This window comes from Sarcophilus harrisii, chromosome 3 (genome assembly GCF_902635505.1).
Source record: "Sarcophilus harrisii chromosome 3, mSarHar1.11, whole genome shotgun sequence".
In the NCBI taxonomy this organism is placed as follows: Eukaryota; Metazoa; Chordata; class Mammalia; order Dasyuromorphia; family Dasyuridae; genus Sarcophilus; species Sarcophilus harrisii.
The window spans coordinates 605,682,869-605,704,205 of NC_045428.1; the positions used below are offsets into that span (position 1 = coordinate 605,682,869).

Genomic DNA, 21,337 nt, shown 5'->3' on the forward strand with positions numbered 1-21,337 from the left:
ATTGGAGAATGACTGAAGAAATCATAGTCTATGAACTTCTGTAGAGGGCCAGGAGGTAAGACTCCATTCCAGGTTTTGAGTCTTACAGTAACTTGGCTCACCAAAACTCCCTTATTGAAATAGCAGAGACTGCTTGTCAATATAATCAATTAATTATCTAGGGACTGAAGCAAAATGCAAACTCTCCTCTTGGGATTAAAAGCTAACCTTTGAATTTAGGACAGGAAAGAATGTCCACAAGGAGACTAAAGGAAAAAGCCACATGAGATAATGACATAATAAACTTTACTCTGATGCGGATCTCAACTATCTACATCTCTGTCTAAGTAACCAAGATCTGGGGCTTGAGGGGCTTAATTACATCATAGCAGAATTTTGTTACGCTATAGGAATTTTAAAGGAGTGTACTTTGTATCCCACCTATGAGCATTTGAAGTATATATATTTGTGTCTCTGATCAATAAACTTCCAAGAGTCCATAATCAGGACTTTTCCTCCTGGCCCCGGTATGTCCTTCCTTCATCTCACTACAGGAGCTGGACTCCAACAAACGTCAAGAATGAATAAGGAGCACTAACAAACATTAGGATTTGAGACAAAAATCATTACATCTACTGAGTTTTATGCACATGAGAAAACTGGCTTACTGGGGACCCCCACTCAACCCTGAATCAGTATTAATCAGTCCATTATGATTTTATGGTAGACAAGGATTGTTCCTGATTTTTCATTTAGTAATATTTAATGTTAATGATTCAGTGTTGCAGGAATTACATAGGAATGGACCTTCTGTTGGAGGCTTTGGGCAGACTCCATGCTTGTATAATAGAAACTATTTCTCTAACAGGCACGAGGCCGACTTCCCTAACTTCACTACCATGAGAATTACAAGAAGTCTCTCCATCCTGTTTCCCTACAGGCCAACCTGTCATGGAGGAAAGCCCCCAAGTTCTCCTTGAAATGTTCTTGGGGATGTGAGATCTGCACTTGCCCAACCCCAGGAATGGCTCATCCATCTCCTGATCACTGAAAGGCCCCATCTTCCCTGGCCAAAGGCAAGGGACATCTTCCAGCTAATGACCATCTAGTCAGTGGATAGATTTCCTGCCCTGGCCATCGCTAAATCGTCTGACCCTGGTGTTGTGCATATTTTACCCAATGCACTTTACACTAACCAATGAAATGTTCTATTGATAGGATACTTGTATTCCTGTAAGAGAGCCCTGAAAAGAGCAGCTCAGATGGGAGAGCCAGGTCTGGGGTCTGCTTGGTTAGAGAGCAACCAGACTCCTCTAATAAAGGGTTTGGGCTCAGAACTCTGCCTCAGTTTCTCCTGTAGGCTGTTTTATGTGATTCCCCTCCCCTCACAACAGGATGGAAATTGGGCTATTTCATGAATATTCATTCTGTTCAAAGTTTACTGAAGGCTGTGCTGCAGAAGGAGGCCTTCCCTTGTGAATGAGATCCCCAAGTTTCATCTCCAGTAGAATTTCTCCAAGGACAGTCAAGTGTTAGTTCTAGGAGAAGCCCTTCCTACAAGCATGGCCTTTATCCATCTTCCTTCCACTAGAGTAAGGTTGTCTGCTGATCCTCCTCCTCTAGGGAAAAGCACAGCCACATGGACCTATTTCTAAGGCTTTTCAATGAATCCTCAGAGAGAAAGTAAGACAAGATCTCTGGTTGAAACCCTTCCCCCATGAGTGCCCAGGGATCTGCTATTCAACATGATCTCTCCCATAGGGAAAAACATCTCTTCCTACTTTCATCCAATTGACAGTCAGAATTTGAGTTATCTACTTGGATGTTAGAGGGATGGATATCCCTCAAAGTCAAGGCACAAGGACCATCCTTCATGAATCTTTGCAGATCATGTTCTTCCACAAAAATTCCCAGCTTTCTAGTCATCTCATTCCATTCAAACTTGAGCTCCACAACTGAAGAAAATGAACCATCAAACACAAAGGCACAAAAAGGGATACACAGGTAATTAAAAGCAAAAGCAATAATGACTTAAGACTTAGGTAGCTCATGCCCTTCTCATTATTAACCTCAATAGAATCAAACTTCATGGATATATTCTTGTAGCAAAAACTGGCACCTAAACTTTCTCTCTGTAAGGACAAGAGAGCTACAGAGATGGACACCACAGAGTACTGGCTCTTCAACAGAAGGGGCAGCCACAGGCAAGATAACAGCCCGATTCAATAAGTGATTCTCCATGGGAGGAGAGTTTGATTCTAACTTGGAGGCAACAGGGTTTGCCATATTTCAGCTGAAAAGGCCTGAGCGGCTTTCAGAGACTTGTCATACTGTACCATAGTTACTCATCTGGGACAGAACACTTGGAAATATCCAAACTGGTCTGATGCAAATGGTGGGGAAATGTAGATGGTATGAAACAAAAACGTAGAACTCTACAGGGCCTGCTAGTAAGTTGCCTCAGCCACTTAAGAAGCCAGCACTTAACTCCACCAAAAGCTAAGTGCAAACAAAACTTGAGAGATTCAGAATTCGGGGCTGAGTAAGAGGCCACAAAAAATTCAGGCTGGTGCTGACTGCTTTTACAATGTCTGAAAGCTATTTAGGAACCAAAAGCCTAATAGAGTGAACCTGAACTGCTCAGTGTTGATGGAGTCACATAGAGCAGCGGTACCAACAGGATCCTGGGGCTACGGTCCGAACGCTTCTGCCACATTCTCGGGAAACCACGGGTATCACCGCCTCACGCCTACCGAGGGCCTCAGGTGACTAGGAACAATGCTGGTGGGGGTGAGAGGAAAGTGGGGTGCTTCCATCCTGCTGGTGCAGCTGTGGCCGGACGCAACCTCGGGAGCCCTAAGCTGCCCAGTGCCGAGGGGCTACGCTGCTCAGCGGCAAGGCTGTGCTAATGGCAGGGACGGGCTGAACTGTCCCCCGGAGTTCTCACCGCCACCCACGGCCGAAGCTTCGCTGTCACGTGGTTTCCCACTCCTCTTTAGCCGTCCGTGAGTGGGTGGCAGCTGCGCAGTCCCGTTCTTTCTCAGCCGAAGACGGCCAACAGTCTTTTAAAACGCATCAATGCGCTTCCTTCTTCCTAACTATCCGGGCCCCCGGGAAGCTCGGCGGGAACTTCAAAGCGCAGGAAAAAGGCAAAGGCGGCGCCTCCCGCAGGGGCAGGGCCCGGCTTCTGCTGGGAGCGTGGGGGAGGGGAGGAGGGCGTATTGCGCAGGCGCGGCCTGGCACCTCCCTCCTCCTGGTGAAGGCTCCGCCCCTTCCGCGCCAGTTCCGGGCCGGTCAGGGCCGGAGAGCTGGCGGGGCGCGCGACAGGCGGGTGCGGGGGGAGACCTGGTGCGGACGTGCGGGAGCTGTGAGTGGGGGCGTGTGACTGAGCTGCGCGCGTGCGCGGGGGGGGGGGGGGGGGGGGGGGGGGGGGGGGGGGGGGGGGGGGGGGGGGGGGGGGGGGGGGGGGGGGGGGGGGGGGGGGGGGGGGGGGTGTGCCTGAGCGCGCGGGGGCGGGGCTGCACCGGGGCCCCAGCCCTGAGGGACTTCCCCTGCATGGGGTGAGGTGGGGGAGGGGCGCGCTTGCGCATCCCTCTGGCTTGGGGGGGCGGGCACTGCTGAGTGTTCCTTGGGGAACCCAACGCAGCCCCCAGTGCTGCGGGGTCTCCTCACCGGTCGCTGCTGGCCCTTTGCACACTTGGGGGAGGGGGGAGGATTCTGTAGCTTTACACCATTTGCCTCAGTTTCCTCCAGTGCACAAAGGGGTGAGAACAGCCCCTCCCCCTTCCCCCTCATAACATCCCTTTTGTAAAGCGCTCTCTACGCGCGGCTCTTGGTGTGAACTTTGCCCAGCCCTGCCCCGGGTGGCAGGTATCCCAGCACATATTAAACATGCTAAAATATATGTGAAATCCGGCGTCTAGTCCTGTTCATATTTATGCCGTTATCTTGCTGCACAAGACAAATCGGCTAAAGGGGGGAAACCTGAGAAAGAGACTCCATACAAGCAAACGGCAACCCCCCAAGGGAAAATGCTGTGTTGGAGGCAGCGAACTACTGATCCATCCTAACAAGTTACCTGGTTTGGTCTCATGGATTCTCAGACCTGCTGCAGCCTCTGACAGCTCCCTTCCCTGCCTGTGGGTAAATGTCCATGTGCATTCACTTTCTCCCATGCATGGCCCTGTACCAGAGCAATATTCCCCGAAGAAAACTACTGAGCAGGGTCCAACCATGCCTTTCTTCTGTTGCCCAGAAACCTGTTCCATTGCGTATCACTGACCTGTTGCTCAAGATCCAGGCCAGAGACGGGGGAACGGGAACCCAGGGCCACTGTGTAAGCTGATCAGGCCCCCCTCACATCCAACAGTCAGCCAATCTAAAGCTAGTGACGGTTGTTTGGATCGAGGTTGGGAAGGTATTTTCATGCCCCACTGCTCTGGAGGTACCAGTACAAAAGGTGTATCCACATAAAATGCACATGCATCTACAAGGCACAGTCTCCAACCCCTTGGGTTTGGTTCACACCCCATGCTTCCTGATAGTATATAATATCCCTAATTCCTAACAATACAGTCCAGCAAAATATAATATCTAAAGCAAAGTGCCGAGAGAGTGCCTCAAGTGAGACAAGTCAAAAAGATTTTACGTGCACGATTCATCAGTCTTTGCTAAGTTTCCTGTAATTTCGACTAGGCTTTCAGTTTTCCTGGATCAGTCTCTACTGCCATTTCTTTGGTGCATCCACGGGACCTTTGACTCGCGTGTGATGTGTCCAACCTCTCTCTCTGGTATCTGAAGTCAACAGGATCAGGAAGGGCCCGTCATAGCTCAGGGTCAGCTCGTCCTCTTTCCATGAGTGAATCAGGACCCAATCCCCTGATTTAAATGGGTGCACCGCAAATCCTAAAGGGGGAGTCTGAGCAATGGGACCTTTTAGTTGCAATGCTTTTAGATGTTCCATCAGAATCGTAATGTATTTTCTAAGGAATAAGTCTTTGGTCTCAAAAAATTGGGTCAGATTTCTCTGGATTCATTAGCCCAGGGTAAGCATAGCCAAGCAATAATTCATAGGGGGAGAGACCAATGTCCCTACGAGGCTTTGTCCTCATTCTCAGCAAAGCAAGAGGAAGGCACTTAGTCCAAAGTAACTGAGTTTCTAATGTTAACCTTGTAAGTTGTTTTTTTATTTCCTGATTCATGCTTCCACTTTTCCTGAAGAAGGAGGGTGCCCCGTAGTATGAAACTCCCAAGATATTTCTAAGGCCCTAAGTAGAGCTTGTAGCAGTTTGGCTGTAAAGTGAGTACCCTGGTCTGAATCAATGCGTTCCACCATCCCATATCTCAATTATTTGTTCAAGGAGGACCTTCACTGCAGTAGGGGCCATATCCTGACAGAGGGGGAAAGCCTCCACCCAAGCGGTCAGATGGTCCACTATGACCAGCAGATATTTGAGACACCCCACGGGGCAGCTCGGTGAAGTCCACTTGTATACTCTGAAAGGGTCAAATGCCAGGAATCCTTCTGCCCAATGGGGCTGACCTGTTTGTCCTTCCACAGACAATGCAGCTGTCCATTATGTGACGAGCCAGCGTGTATAATTCAGGGGCTACAAACTTAATGCATATAGTATCACACATATTCTGGACATCCCAATGGCTACCTGTTGCAAATATTGGATCACCTGTCTCATGAGTGCTTTGGTCAGTACCTCTCTGCCATTGGGGAGAAACCAACACTTCTTTGCATCTTCTTGGGCCTCTTAAGCATGGAGCCTCTGTTTTTTATCTGGGATATAGGATGGTGGAGGTAAATGCTGATGCAGGGCCGGTATTAACACCATTATTTCCTCAGGATTAACGGGAATCTCCCTCCCCTGCTAACTTTGCTTCTTCCTCAGCCAAATGGTTTCCCTTGGCCTCGAAGGAATTTCCTGTATGGTGTCCTTTCACATGAACGATAGCTAAAAACTTAGGTGTCATCAGATCGGTCAGTACCTCAGTCACTTCATGTGACTTCAGTGCCAGTCCCTTACCTTTGCTGTTGACCATGCCTCGTTCTTCTCAGATCTTTCCAAAAATGTGTACCACTCCCCAGGCATACTTGGGTCAGTGTAGATAGTTCCACTCCTTTCACTCAATTCTTTTAACATCTGATTGAGAGCAAACAGTTCACAAGTTTGTGCTCACCAGTTATTAGGTAAGGCTCCTGATTTAATGACCGATAACCCATCCCCATCAACAAGAGCATACCCATTGTGTCTTCCCTCCACCATTCTGGATGGTGGATCCATCTAGGAACCATCAGGCTCCTTTTAGCAAGGATTCCTCCTGTAAGTCCTCCCTGACTTTTGTTTGTAGATCCACCATATTAATACAGTCATGCTCTTTAACTGTACATGCTCTCTGGGGGAGGCAGAGAGGAAACTAGCTGAATTAGATTTGAATCTTGTGATAATACTAAATCATCTTTTTTCCAATAAGATTGCTTCATATTTTAGTATTCTCGAGTCAGTTAGCCACCTTCCTGCCCTCTGACTTAAAATAGATTGTAGCTGGTGGGGAGCATTCACTATAAGACTTCTCCTAAATGTCAATTTTCTGTTCTCTTCCACTAGTACAGCTGTTGCAGCCACTGCCATAGGATCTAACCATTTTGACAGGAAAGCTACAGGATGTCTCTGTCCCCCCTTATTTGTGCTAAAACTCCTAAGGCCACCCCTTGTTCAGTATTAAGAAATAGATGGAAGGTTTTTTTAGAGATGGCAATATTAACACAGGGGTTGATAGTAAAGCCTTCCTCAAACTCTCAAATCTTTTTTGTGTTTTAGCATTCCATTCTCTTTGATTAGGTTTTTCCTCCAACAGATATGTATATAAAGATTTAGTTAACAATGCATACTCATTAATCCAATTCCTACAATATCCCACCAATCCCAGGAATTTCCTAAGTTCCTTTTTTGTCCTGGGAATGGTCATCTGCAGTATTCCCTCAATCCAAGTCAAATCCAATCTCTTCTGTCCCTCATTTATCAGGTGCCCTAAATACTTCACTTTTAACAATGCATACTCATTAATCTAATTCCTATAATATCCCACCAATCCCAGGATTTTCCTAAATTCCTTTTTTGTCCTGGGAATGGTCATCTGCTGCATTCCCTCAATCCAAGTCAAATCCAATCTCTTCTGTCCCTCACTTATCAGGTGCCCTAAATACTTCACTTCCTGTTCTACAAACTGTAATTTTTCTTGAGATACTCTTAGTCCCTTCTGGCCCAGAAAATTAAGCAGGTTAATGGTAGTTTGTGCTACACAATCTCTCCCCATTATGAGCAAATCACATACTGTAATATTTTAATTCTCTGCTTAGGGTATTCAAAGTTCTCCAACATCCTGTCCAAAGCTTGTCCAAACAAATTAGGTAACTCACTATATCCTGGCAGGAGTACATTCTAGTGATATTGTTGCTTCCTGCCTGTGTCTGGGTCCTCCCATGCAAAGACAAAAATATTCCTACTTGCCTCCACCAGAGTACAGCTCCAAAATGCATCTTTCAATTCTATCACACTGAATCATGTGCTGTCCTCTGGTATTTTTCCCCATTAGAATATAAGCTAGGGCTACTGGGTGGGAGGGGAGAACTATCTTATTAACCTCTCTCAAATCCTGTACCATTCTATAAGTTCCTTCTTTTTTCCTTACTGACAGAATGGGAGTGTTATATGGTAAAATGCAGGGTTCAATCAAATTCGCATCTAATAACCTTCCTTATAACTGGTTAGAGACCCTTTCTCCTCCCTCACCCAAATGATAGATGACGACTCTCTGACCATTATTTGAATAGGGGAATGGTAAGGTATCCAGGGTTTTTAGGGCTAGCCCATACCTGTGGATCAATTTGGTCCCTATCTTCTTTCAGAATGTAAGTCTGCAACAGGTACCAACATGGAATCTCTAATTATAAGGCTAATTGACAATTTTGTAATTAAGTCCCTTCCCAATAAATTTACACCAGTCTCTGGTATCACTAACAATTGTCCTAACACTTACATATCATAACGGATATTACTTCAGACATGGGAACTGTAAATTTCTCTCTTCTAACTCCAGATACCACCAGAGTACTAGATGATAATTTTGTTCTTGGTGATGGGAACTGGTGTGGCTGCTGCCCTAGCTGCTCGCAAATCTACCAAAAATATTAATTCTTCCCTAAAGGGGCCCACCCTTAGATTTATCAAGGGATCTGGGTGGGGCTTATCAATGAGCTCCTGACTCCCCTCATCCTCTAGTTCAATCAATAAGGTCACTTGTTCCTCCTCTTTTCTCCTCCGGCATTCCCTAGAAAAGTGTCCTTATTTTTCACATGTCCAACACTCTGAATTTGAATTCCTCAATGAATTCCTCAAAACCCTTATGGTTTCCTGCAGACTCCCAGTCCCTCCTAGGTCCTTTATAACTCTTTTTAGCAGCTTCCAAGCTATGGATCTACTGAATCATTATCCTATTCTCCCCTCTTTCTTATCCCTCTGCTTCTCCCATTCCCTTCTCTGCCTCTCTTTCTCCTTAGTCTGGTCCTCATCTCTCCTTGCATAAATCTTAGTAGCTTCCTTTAGTAAAGTCTCCAAAGAAGACCGCATCCATCCTTCAATCTTCTGTAACTTCCTATTTATATTCCCCCCAAGAATTGATATAAATTGTACCTTTAATATCTGTTCATTCTGTGGGTTATCAGGATCCGTTCCTGAATACTTTCTTATTCCTTTTCTAATTCTTCTAAATACTGCACTGGTGACTCATCCTTTTCTTGGGTGACAGGCAAGGCCTTATTTATATTTTGCCTCTAAGACATTCCTTACTCCCACAACTATTAACTCATTCAGATTGTGCATATTCTATCTATGCGCCTGATTATTACCATCCCATCCCTTGTCATTCACAGGATATTTCTGTTTGGGGTGGATGCCTTCTTTCCCATTCCCGCATGGCTCCTGCCTGAATTGAACAACACTCTTCAGGAGTAAACAATATTGATAATACATACATTAATTCTCCCCAAGTATATAAGCTGGGGCTCAGAAACTGATCTAACCCTAATCCTCAACTGAGTCCTCCATAATGGAAACTAATTCTTTTTTAAACTCCCTGACCTCACTTCTTGACTGGGGCTCCTTCACATAGCCAATACCTCCCTGAGCCCCACCCAACAGGACTTCCCTGAGGGGAAACATATCTGAATCCTTGGCTGGGAGAGGGACCTCTTTACTTATATCTCCCACTGAACTCCAAGTCTTTCCTGGGAGTGATCTTGCCTCCTACCTAAAGGGAAATTTCTGAATATCCTTTTGTAACTGGTGTAATTCCCTGGAAATAGGAGCATATGGTCCTTCCCTTATCTGTTCCACAGGAGCTTCAGCCACAAGTGGGGCCTCTGCTGGCTGAGCCTCCCCTGGGGGTGGGATGTAAGGAGGGGGCAGAGCTTTTAAAGGGTTCCAGTCCTGCTTCTCCTCCTTTACTACTGTGTCTTTAGCCTCTGACCCTTTTTCTGTTTTCTCTGGGCTGGTTCAGAAAGACCTATTAAGCCATAGATTATCATAATGGATTCCTCCAGGTTAAAAGGATCTTTATCATTCTCATACAAATTGAATTGATAACACCCTCTGAGGAACCAAATTTTGGCCAGATTGTTCCCCCACCAATATTTTGGCTGTTCCATATGAAGCAGCAATATTTAACCATCTTTCTTTTGTCCTTTCCTTTATATCTGGGAAGTTCCTCCCAGTCCTTAAGTTAACTTCTCAATGGGCTATCGACTGGGATTCCCTGACCAGGGTCTTGACATTAATTTTTGGACTGTGTCTTTCCCATCCTTAGTTTCCAAACTAAGTTCAGCAGTTTCCTGGGAGCTTCCCTCAGCAGTTCTTTAACACTGGGGCTAGTCACAGTCCAGCACTCAAAATTTAGCAAGGGCTATTCCCTCGGGGTCCCTAAAACACCGCCAGTAAGCCCCCAAACTGTTTCGAGAGCTTACCAAGCCACACGGGTAGATTCTAAACTGCGCCAGCCAGACAGGACATTTGTTTCTTCCAATGCATCAGTTTCTGCACCTCACTGAGCCCTCCTGCTTCAGTCTGTTGTCTGATAGGGAGGGAGGACGCATACCCTTGAGTTTGGAGACCACCAGAGAAATTCCTCTGTGGATGCCTGTCTCCGTTCAAGGTGCACACCTGTCTCCCCAAAAGACACCAATCCCAGGTGAGCCCCCAAACTGTTTAGGACTAAGACACTTACCCAAATTGACTACTCAGGAGTCACTCCAAATGAAGTATAGAAAATTTATTAGAATCTCGAGAAGTGGACCATTCTCTTCTGTGAGCCTGAAAGGACAGTAAAGATGCTCACAGCAGGAGGGCCACTCCCTTGAGAGTGCTCACAGTTTTCATACATTTTAGACAAAGAACCCCCCAAATCCCATCCTCTCTATGTTGTGATTGGTTATATAAGTCTCTATTCCTCATTTGGTCAGTAGAATGCAGTAGATAAGGTGATACATACTTCTTTGGCCACATATATTCTTTAATTCCTTCTTTGGATAATGGAATGTCTTCCAGGTCTTATCTAAAATCACGTGACTGGAGAAGCCCAAACTGAGGCCTTAAGGCTTCAATCAATTTTAGTTTAACAGTCACCAATCAATTTGCGCTTGATCTGTAAGTTCTTCACCTTTTCCACACAACTGTAATCCTGGGATTGGGAGGGGTCATTCCCAAGGGATGGAGCGAGCGGAGATCCTGAGATTAGAGGACCCACACTTAGCCCCTTAGCCATAAGCAGAATCACAGGAAGTTGAGAGCTCATTTTCCTTCCCTGTAAATTGAGCTCTCGCCATCTCCTCTATGAGATCTCTCTGCCTCCATCTCTATGAGCTGAGATGTCTCTGCCTTCTTCTCTCTGATGTGAGATCTCTCTATCTCCTCTCTGAGCTGAGATCTCTGCATCCTTCTCTCGTAGCTGAGATTTATCTGACTTCTAGGAGCCATCTCTGCTCCTGCAGGTCCCAGGGAGGTCTGTACCCTACCCTGTACCAGGGCCCCTCCTCCCTTCACCCACTCCTGCTAGCTGCCCTTCCCATTGGGCTCATCTTCCTCCTCTGACCTCCTGTTCAGGAGTCACTGCTGCCTGACCGCCCACCTCCTCTATAGGAATGTCACATGGGGCCCTGACCTGGGGGGCAGTAAGTCCTCAGCCCAAATCTTCCAGCTTCGGAGTCTCCCCCATCTCTCCGCTCCTGGCCCCTCCTTAGAGAACTCCTTTGTCCAGCCTGGTTCTGAGGAGACTTCTCGGGCCTTTGCTGACTGATGAGCTGGTCAGTGACCCATTTTCAAGACCAGCCTCGGCTTCCCTGGAGATTGCTCCCAGCCCTCTGCTGGAGCTTTAGAATGAACATCTCTGTGATGGAAAGTTGGATCAGTCAATCTCTCTGCGGCTGCTGCTTCTTTGGATTCTCCTAGAATTCAGACCCCTCAGTAATAGCCTTAAATTACTTCCAGTAAAATCTTTGCCCCTTGCCTAGGAGATTGGTGCAAGCCTCACATTCTTCTGAGACATTTGTGAAACTGGTCTAGGACTTTTGGGTCCCTCCTCAATCTCACCAGTAGCTGGAGGGAGAACTCTGGGTCAAGAGTCATGGAGGCTGCTTCTGGTCTTATCCCAACTGGGATCCCAAAACTAAACCCTTGGGGGGAGGGCATTAGATGAAAGGGAAGGACTTGGGATTTACCTCCTCTTCCTGCTCAGACCCAGCTCACTTCCAGGCCTGACCCTTCCTGCTCCCTCCTGGGGTGGAGTCTCTTCCCTGAGAGTGGGACAGAATCACTAATTATCCATGACCTGAAAGTTCTCTCTCATTGTGGGCAGGTCAGCATCCAGCCTGGGAAGAGAAGACTCAGATCCCGTCCTCCCTCTCTGAGGTTCCTCTACTTCCCCAGCCCAGCTGGCAGAGAACCCAATCCTGGAACCAGAGACATGGCCGCTGGCAGCCAGAGACCGTCATCCCAGGTGAGTGCAGTCCCTCCCCAGAGCCGAGTAGCATCAGCCCAGGGCCAGTCCAAATGAGCCCAGGAAGTTTCCTCCTGTCAGAGGGAGGGGTCCCTGGCAGGGCTGGCAGCAGGGCAGGAATCACCCTCCTGGCACTGCCCATTTCCTGCCCCCTCAGGCGGCTCTCAGGGCTCTCTGAGTCCCTCTTCTTTACCAGGTCTCAGATCAAGTCAATAAATGTTAAAAAATAGTTCCTCTGGGCCAAGCTCTGTGCTAACCACTGAGGATGCAGAGGAAGGTAAAGAAAAAATATCTGATCTGCCCTCAAGGAGCTCCCAGGGGAGAAAACATTTCATGAGCTGTGTCCACACCTGCACTGGATAGTGTAGATGGGAGCTACTCTCAGAGGGAAAGTTCAGCACTTTGGGAGACCAAGAAAAGCTTGTTTTCAGAAAGGGAGAATTTAGCTGATATGTGAAGGAAGCAGGAGGTGAGGGAGCAGACCATTGCAAACAGGAGAGAAGCCATTGAAAAGGCCCAGGGTCAGGAGACAGAGGATCTTGGTTAAATATAAGCCAGGAGGCCAGTGTCTCTGGGGCAGAGAGGACGACTAAGGTGTGAGAAGGCTGGGGTGGGTATTGTAGTGTCTACCATGTTCCAGGAGCCACATAAGGATGGTCTCATTGATCCTGTTGGGAATTGTCAGGGTCCTTGGTAGGGATAGTCAGGGAGCTCAGGGTCCAGCCAGAGAGTAAACTGTGGTTTATTTATCCGCTGGAGGGTGTGACAGACTCCATGAATGGGGTTACATTTCCTCGGATGTCACAGAGACAGTCTCTCCTGCTTACCTGACCTGGGCTTTGGGTTGGATTTGTTGGGTCTCAGAGAGAGTTATTAACTGAGATCAGGTTAGGATCCAGATACAAAAAGGGACATTTGCTTGTTTGTTTTAAATTATTTTCAATTACATGTCATGGCATGTCATAGCATTCATTTTTATAAGATTTGGAGTTGTAAATTTTTCTTCATTCCCTTCTCTTCTTCCTAAAATGGTAGGCAATTTGATATAGGTATAAATGTGCTATCATTTAAAACATTTCCCTTTTAATGAGAGGTGTTATAAAAATGAAACAGATCAAAAGAGGAGAAAAAAAGAATAAAGTAACTAACAGATATATTCTTCAATCACTTTCAGAGCCCATCTGTTCTTTCTTTAGTGTGAGGGAAGCCTTTTCCTTCTTGAGTCTTTTATAATTGCCTTGGATCCTTGTGCTCCTGAGAAGAGCAGAGTCCTTCATAGTTGATCATCACACTCTGTTGCTGATTCTGTATTCAATCTTTTCCTGGCTCTGCTCATTTCAGTTTGTATCAATTTGACTTTTTAGTTCTTTCTGAAATCCGCCTCTTATTTTTTATTGCACAATACTATTTCATTATATTCATATGCCACAGCTTGTTCAACCATTCTCAAATTAATGGGAATTCCTTCAATTTTCACAATGTTGCCTTCAGGAAAAGGGCTGCTATTAATATTTTTGTTCATGTATGCCCTTTCCCTTTTTTTGTAATCTCTTTGGAATTATACAGACCTACTGGAGCTATTAGAAGATCTAAAGATTTGCAGTTTGTTTGTCCTTTGTTCATATGTCCGAATTCCTCTCCAAAAAGCTTAGATCACTTCACAATTCCTCTTCAGTGCACTAATATCCCAGTATTCCCACATTCTTTCCAGTATTGATTATTTTTTGTTATTAGTTAACCTGATAGATGTGAGTTGGTACTTCTGAGTTATTTTTATTTGCATTTCCCTAATCAAAAGTGATTTAGAGCACTTCATTTTCCTACATTATTTTTGATTTCCTCATCTAAGATCTGTTCATTTCCTTTGATCATTTCTCAATTGAGAAATGGTTTTTATTCTTAGACATTTGACTCAGTTCTCTATGTATTTGGGAAATGTGGCCTTCATCAGAGATACTTGCAGTGAAGCTCATTTTCCCCGTCTTTCTGCTTTCCTTGAAAAATACATTTTTACCCAGAAGAAGAAAATGTGAATTGAGAGTTGCAGTGTGACGTCTTTATCATAGATATTTATGTCAGAGCAAGAGAACACAGGAAGAAAAAAATAACTGCTCTGTTAATCAGATAGTTTGGCCACATTTGCCAAGTGCTTTGTGCCTTTTTAGACAGTAAAAGGACTGGAAGTGAGTGCTGTAAGTTTTCTCAAGGTGATTGGGGGACAAGAGATACTGACATTGATAAAAGAATGACAACATATTGTAGCAGCCCTTTTCATAGTGGCTAGAAACTGGAAATTGAATGGATGCCCATCAAATGGAGAATGGCTGGGTAAATTGTGGTATATGAATGTTAAGGAATATTATTGTTCAAAAAAAAAAAAAAAAGGAATATTATTGTTCTATAAGAAATGACCAGGACATATGCAAAATGTATAGGATGGCTTGCCATCTGGGAGAGGTACGGTGAAGGAGGGAGGGGAAAAGTCGGAACAGAAGTGAGTGCAAGGGATAATGTTGTAAAAAAATTACCCAGGCATGGATTCTGTCAATAAAAAGTTAAAAAAAAAAAAAAAAAGGTAGACATAAAAAGCCTGTAGTATATAGCCTAAAATGCAATAAAAATATATTTGAAACCAAAAAAAAAAAAAAGAAAGAAAGAAAGAAAGAAATGACCAGCAGGATGATTTCAGAAAGTATCTACATACTCTCAGATTAAAAAAAAAAAAAATCCTACAAATTTGATTTTTTTTCAATGACTGGACAAATGTTGGACATGAAAAGTTGAAAATAGTTTATATGGTGGGGCAGGGAGGGGAAGTCAGTTACATGAACTGATGCTGAGTGAAATGAGCAGAACCAGGAGATCATTGTACACTTCAACAACAATACTGTATGAGTATCAATTCTGATGGAAGTGACCCTCTTATTCAGTTCCAATTGATCAGTGATGAACAGAACCAGCTACACCCAGAGAAAGAACACTGGAAAATGAATGTGGACTACTTGCCTTTTTCTTTTTCTTCCCAGGTTATTTTTACCTTTGAAAACCCAATTTTTCTTGTGCAACGAGAGAACTATATAAATATATACACATATATTGTATTTAAGAGATACTTTAACATGTTTAACATGTATGAGACTGCCTGCCATCTAGGCGAGGGGGTAGAGGGAAGGAAGGGAAAAGTTGGAACAGAAGTGATTGCAAAGGACATTGTTAAAAAACTACCCATGCATATGTTCTATCAATAAAAAGCTATTAAAAAAAAAGATATTACTTCAACTCAAAAAAAAAAAAAAAAAGAATAGCAACATAGCATCAAATGATATCAGTGATTTTTTTTTTTTTTCAAAAATTCATTTTGGAAAACGCTTAGTACTAGCTGTGTAAAAGTTTGGGTCATAAGATTTGGGGAACATGATTGTACTTCCCAGAGTTAAAGAAGGAAAGAGTAGGATTGGGTGGCAAAAAATAATGAACAGGAAGCAATTACATAATAAGAATCCAACAGTTTCAAAGGTCTCCTCAGCCAGGATAGCCTGATTTTTGGACGGGCTCTAGAGGGCTGAGTGAAGTAGGAATCAGGGCAAGAATGTGGCATCAAACACCACAGCACTGGGTTTCTGGGAGACAGTGTCCCAATTAATCATCTCTCACAGAATATATTTCATTAATAACCTCACTTTATGAGAAGCAAAAAAGCTTTATCACTTGTTTGGAAAGAATTTCATATTAGCCAGTTGAGACCAGATTCTCTTTAAATTCCCTTTCCAGCTTCTATTTAGTGATTTCATTTTAGAGCTATAGGAAATTTGCTAGATAATTTCTTTGTTCTCTCCTTAGTGATCACTGCTAATGGTTCCTTTTCCCTGATTCATTTTATTTAGTAGTATTTTCATGCAGTTAGTAGCAGTCCAGAGAGCTGTGGGAATCCCCTCTTTTGTGGTGGCAAGTTGGTGAAAAAGTATTCAGAAACCATAAATCTGTATCAAAAGGAAGTTTTATTGTTTGTTAGAGGTGGACAAATCTCTTAATGAAGAGATTTTCAAAAAATGGGTTGACAAAAACCTATTTTATGAGCAAATCTTGGGGTTGGGGGCAGTTTGAACTGATTATCAGACCAAGATCTTCCAATTGAATGAAATAACTTTGAAGGCTTTTTTTTCAGAATTTGGAGTTTCCTGAATGGGGATCCAGCTACCCAAAAGATCAATGGGGGGTGATTTGCCTGAGATTTCCAATTGAATGATGCTGCTTATCTTAGGAAAAGGTTTGTCTGGAAAGTATGCTTCTTTCCAGACTCTCTGGAGTCTGGGACCCCAACTCTCCCTTCTTTTACAGATCAAAGGGGACACACTTTTTACAGATTAAAGAGGACACAATTAGAGTTAACCCTTGTTAATTCGGTCTTCATAAATTTTTTTTTTAATTATATATTCACTTAAGCCCCTTCTTGTGGGGAGGGATGTCTCATTATCTCTCTTTTACCTCTACAGGTTCTATAGAATTCATATGTTTTCTCTAATTTCAGTAGGAGAAGCATTTTATAGTAAGGCATTTTTCCAACTTATATTATCCAATATGACTCTCATTTCAAATGGAAAATGTTTTTCTCAATATTCCATTAGGCTGTTAATTCCTGGTTCCAACTGTGGGCTCTGACACTCCTAAAGGTTATATGAGTTTTAGGCAAATCCCATCTCTGCTTCAGTTTTCTCTAAGTTGATGAGGGTTGGAGTAGATGAATTCTGGAGGATATCTCAGCTCTAAATCAAGTGACTTTTGATGGTTTAGGCATTGGTGACAATCAAGGATATTATGGTGGACTTCACTGAGGAGGAATGGGGTCTCTTAGACCCTTCTCAGAAGAAGCTGTACAAGGAGGTCATACTGGAGAATGTCCAGAATCTACTGTTCCTGGGTAAGGACCATTTCCTCTATTTTCTTGGTGTCCATCATCACTTCAAAATGAGCACAAACTAGCACAGAAGTGATCCACACTGTGTTGCATCCCAGAAATTGGATTGAGTGTTCAATCATCTGAGGGCACCAAGTCTTGATCCATTTTGGTCTTGGTTGTAGCCTTTTTGAGTTATGTAATTTAATTTAAGTCAGTCAGATAGCTGACCTTACTACCACATTTGTTAGGTAAACTTTCTGAAAACCTACTAAAAAAAAATGGGAGAGGGTTTGATAAAATGGTACTATAGAATAGGAAATAGCTCTCTAAGAATCTCCCCTAAAACAAAATAAAAATGCCTCACAATTCATTATGAGTAGCAAAAGTGACTCTAACTCCAGAAGTTGTCTGGACTTTGACAGGATTTTAGGAAGGACCTCATCTCCCTAGATAAATTTGACCCAAATGAAATGCTATGCACTCTAGGAAAACTCTGTTAAGTTAGCCAAAAGCAAACCCTGGGGGCAGCTAGATTGATCTGGGGTCTTAGCCTCCAAAGCTTTGGGAGAGGATTAGTCTCTCATTGGTCCATTACTTTGAGATGCACATCTCACATATCTATCTCTTTGTACTTTTATTATTTATTTATATATATTTTTTTTGCTGAGGGAATTGGGATTGAGTAATTTGCCCAGGATCACAAAGCTAGGAAGTGTTGTGTCCCAGACCAGATTTGATTTCAGGGCTGGTGGTTATCTACTGCACCACCTAGCTGCCTCCAATCTATCACTTCTTAAAAATGACTTCAGGTATTAAAAGCCATTGTTTGCACTGAGTACACTTGTGAAGTTTTATATAGTTTGGTGACAAGCTGCAATGACTCTTATATGACATTGCTATTTATGTTTATATATGTATGTATGTCTTTTTGTGTATGTTTGTCTTCTTCAGATGTAAAAACTGGGTTTACAGTAAATGAGATAAGTAAAAAGTTGGAAATTTTTATGGAAGAACATGACCTGCAAAGATTCATAGATGATGATCCCTTTGACTTCAATTTGAAGGAATTGCATGATTTTATTCTTAAAGAAGATAAATGTCCAAAGAATGATTGTGAATTGTACGAAATTGGAAAGAGATTCAGATGGTCTTCTATCCTAAATCAGTGTAAGAAAATGAGCTCAGGAAGTTATTATCTTAAAGGTAGTGAATACAAGAAATGCTTCACTAAAGACATAGAGCTGTTGGTTCCACGAAATCAATGGGATATAGCTGTGAAGCGCAGTTCAGACCTCAATGGCCATCAGAAAACTGATAGTGAAGAAATCCTTTCCATAAATAATAAAAGTGAGAAGGCTTTCAGTCAGAACGCTAATCTCCTTACTCCTCAGCAAATGCATATTGGAAAAGAACCTGATGAAAATAATGTGTGTAAAGCAAACTCATCCTGCCACTCATCTCTTCCTTGCCATCCTGGATTGAAGAGATATGCATATGATCTGTGTGGGAAAGCCTTTGGTTGGAATCCAGCTCTTTCTAGCCCTCATAAGGCTCATACTGGAGAGATATTTCATGAATGTACTGAATGTGGGAGAGCTTTCTATTACAGATCATTCCCACTTGACCATCATAGAATGCATTGTAAAGAGAAGCCTTATTTATGTCTTCAGTGTGGAAAGCCTCACATATGCAATCAGTGTGGAAAAACTTGTACAGATATTTCCAGTCTAGCAAAACATAAGGAAATCCACACTGGAGATAAGGCTTATGAATGTAATCAATGTGGAAAGACTTTTAGATCGAGCTTCCATCTCGCTAGACATCAGAGAATTCACACTGGAGAGAAACCTTTTAAATGTAATCAGTGTGGAAAAGCTTTTAGATATAATTATAACCTTACAGAACACCAGAGAATCCACACTGGAGAGAAACCTTTTAAATGTAATCAATGTGGAAAGGCTTTCACACAGAGTGCCAGTCTTGCTTTACATCAGAGAATCCACACTGGAGAGAAACCTTTTAAATGTAATCAGTGTGTAAAGGCTTTCACAGGCAGTGCCAATCTTACTGCACATCAGAGAATCCATACTGGAGAGAAACTTTTTAAATGTAATCAATGTATAAAGGCTTTCACACGCAAAATGAATCTTATAAGACATCAGAGAATTCACACTGGAGAGAAACCTTTTAAATGCAATCAGTGTGGAAAGGCTTTCAGATGCAGCTCAAGTCTTCCTAGACATCAGGGAGTCCACACTGGAGAGAAGCCTTTTAAATGTAATCAGTGTGGAAAGGCTTTCACACGCAGTACCAATCTTGCTGCACATCAGAGAATCCACACTGGAGAGAAACTTTTTAAATGTAATCAGTGTGGAAAGGCTTTTACACAGAGTGCCGGTCTTGCAGAACATCAAAGAATCCACATTGGAGAGAAACCTTTTAAATGTAATCACTGTGGAAAGGCTTTTACACAGAGTTCCAATTTTGCAGAACATCAGAGAATCCACACTGGAGAGAAACCTTTTAAATGTAATCAATGTGGAAAGGCTTTCAGATTTTCCTCCAGTCTTGTTATACATCAGAGAATTCACACTGGAGAGAAACCTTTTAAATGTGATCAGTGTGGAAACTCTTTCACAAGCAGTGCCAATCGGGCTGCACATCAGAGAATCCACACTGGAGAGAAACTTTTTAAATGTAATCAATGTATAAAGGCTTTCACACGCAAAATGAATCTTACAAGACATCAGAGAATTCACACAGGAGAGAAACCTTTTAAATGTAATCAATGTGGAAAGGCTTTCAGATGCAGCTCCCATCTTGTTAGACATCAGGCAATTCACACTGAAGAGAAACCTTTTAAATGTAATCAGTGTGGAAAGGCGTTCAGATGCAGCTCCCATCTTGCTAGACATCAGAGAATCCACATTGGAGAGAAACCTTTTAAATGTAATCAGTGTGGAAAGGCTTTCACACGCAGTGCCAATCTTGTAGAACATCAGGGAATCCACACTGGAGAGAAATCTTTTAAATGTAATCAATGTAGTAAGGCTTTCAGATTCTCCTCCAGTCTTGTTACACATCAGAGAATTCACACTGGAGAGAAACCTTTTAAATGTAATCAATGTGGAAACTCTTTCACACGTAGTGCCAATCTTGCTGCACATCAGAGAATCCACACTGGAGAGAAACTTTTTAAATGTAGTCAATGTGGAAAGGTTTTCACACGCAGTGCCAGTTTTGCTGCACATCAGAGAATCCACACTGGAGAGAAACCTTTTAAATGTAATCAATGTGGAAACTCTTTCACACGTAGTGCCAGTCTCGCTGCACATCAGAGAATCCACACTGGAGAGAAACCTTTTCAATGTAATCAGTGTGGAAAGGCTTTCAGATTCTCCTCCAGTCTTGCTGCACACCAGAGAATCCACACAGGAGAGAAACTTTTTAAATGTAATCAGTGTGGAAAGGCTTTTACACGCAGCTCCCATCTTGCCAGACATCAGAGAATCCATACTGAAGAAAAACCTTTTATAATGTAATTAATATGGAAAAAGTTTTAAATGCAGCTCCCATCTTACCAGGCCTTAGAGAATCTACACGGGAGTGAAACTTTTTTTTTTTTTTTTTTTTTTTTTTTGGTGATTGTTGGTTTTTTTCCCCCCCTATTTTGTATAGGAGAGATTAGCAGTGGGAAGTGTATTAGCCATAGGATTATCCTGCTCCCCATTCTCTAACATAATGAGGAAGGCATTATTACAGTAATGATACATGCAATAGAACAGGACTGAAAAAGCTTTCAAAAATGTTTTCTTGAATTCATTAATATTCAAAAAAGAAATTCAGGCTTTGCAGATTTGTTTCTTGACATTTTTCTGTTTTGTGTAAATTTAAAATGTTCATTTGATTTTATTGGTATGAATTTCAACATTAAAAAAGAAATCAGATATCGATGGTTTCCTGTTGTCATTTTCACCAGTGTTGAAGACTTTATTACAAAGGAATGATAAAATTATTTTCATAATATTCTGTCTTTTAACTCTATATTTTGAATCAAGAATTCTCCTGACACTTTACTTTTATCTTAAAAACAAGTATTCTCCTGACACTTTACTTTTATCTTAAAAACAAGTATTTTTAATAGGAAAAAGATCCTTGTACATCTCTCACCTACCTGAAATAGAGAATGACAACAAAAGGAAATCTTATCATCATTAAATGTTAATAATCTGTTGTGATATAAGAGCCACCTGCCAGTGGCTGCTGGAGATCTAACTCTGTCTGTCAGAATGGATCCCTTCATGTGAGGGGATAATGATGATGATACAAGGAGATTAAGAGGCAGTTGCTGTTCTCTGACCTCTTCACAGAGGTAGTTCCATTGTCTGAACTCTTTCCTCTTCC

At 42.9% G+C, this 21,337-nt stretch overlaps 1 protein-coding gene across 1 annotated transcript; it reads left to right on the top strand.

The window, feature by feature from the left end:
- Positions 1-2,983: 2,983 nt before the first annotated feature.
- LOC105750112 (zinc finger protein 665) lies at positions 2,984-20,573 on the top strand. The gene is made up of 4 exons (XM_031963966.1): positions 2,984-3,346; positions 11,896-12,036; positions 16,828-16,954; positions 17,885-20,573. Exons 2-4 carry the CDS (start codon positions 12,004-12,006, stop codon positions 20,473-20,475), a joined length of 2,751 nt encoding a protein of 916 aa, XP_031819826.1. The 5' UTR covers positions 2,984-3,346; positions 11,896-12,003; the 3' UTR covers positions 20,476-20,573.
- Positions 20,574-21,337: the final 764 nt, after the last annotated feature.

Bases quoted from the DNA above. Each gene is read 5' to 3' on its own strand.
- LOC105750112 (XM_031963966.1), top strand. From the start codon at position 12,004: ATGGCCGCTGGCAGCCAGAGACCGTCATCCCAG. The intron at 12,037-16,827 runs GTGAGTGCAGTC...TTGATGGTTTAG, and splicing joins GCCAGAGACCGTCATCCCAG to GCATTGGTGACAATCAAGGA. The intron at 16,955-17,884 runs GTAAGGACCATT...TGTCTTCTTCAG, and splicing joins CCAGAATCTACTGTTCCTGG to ATGTAAAAACTGGGTTTACA.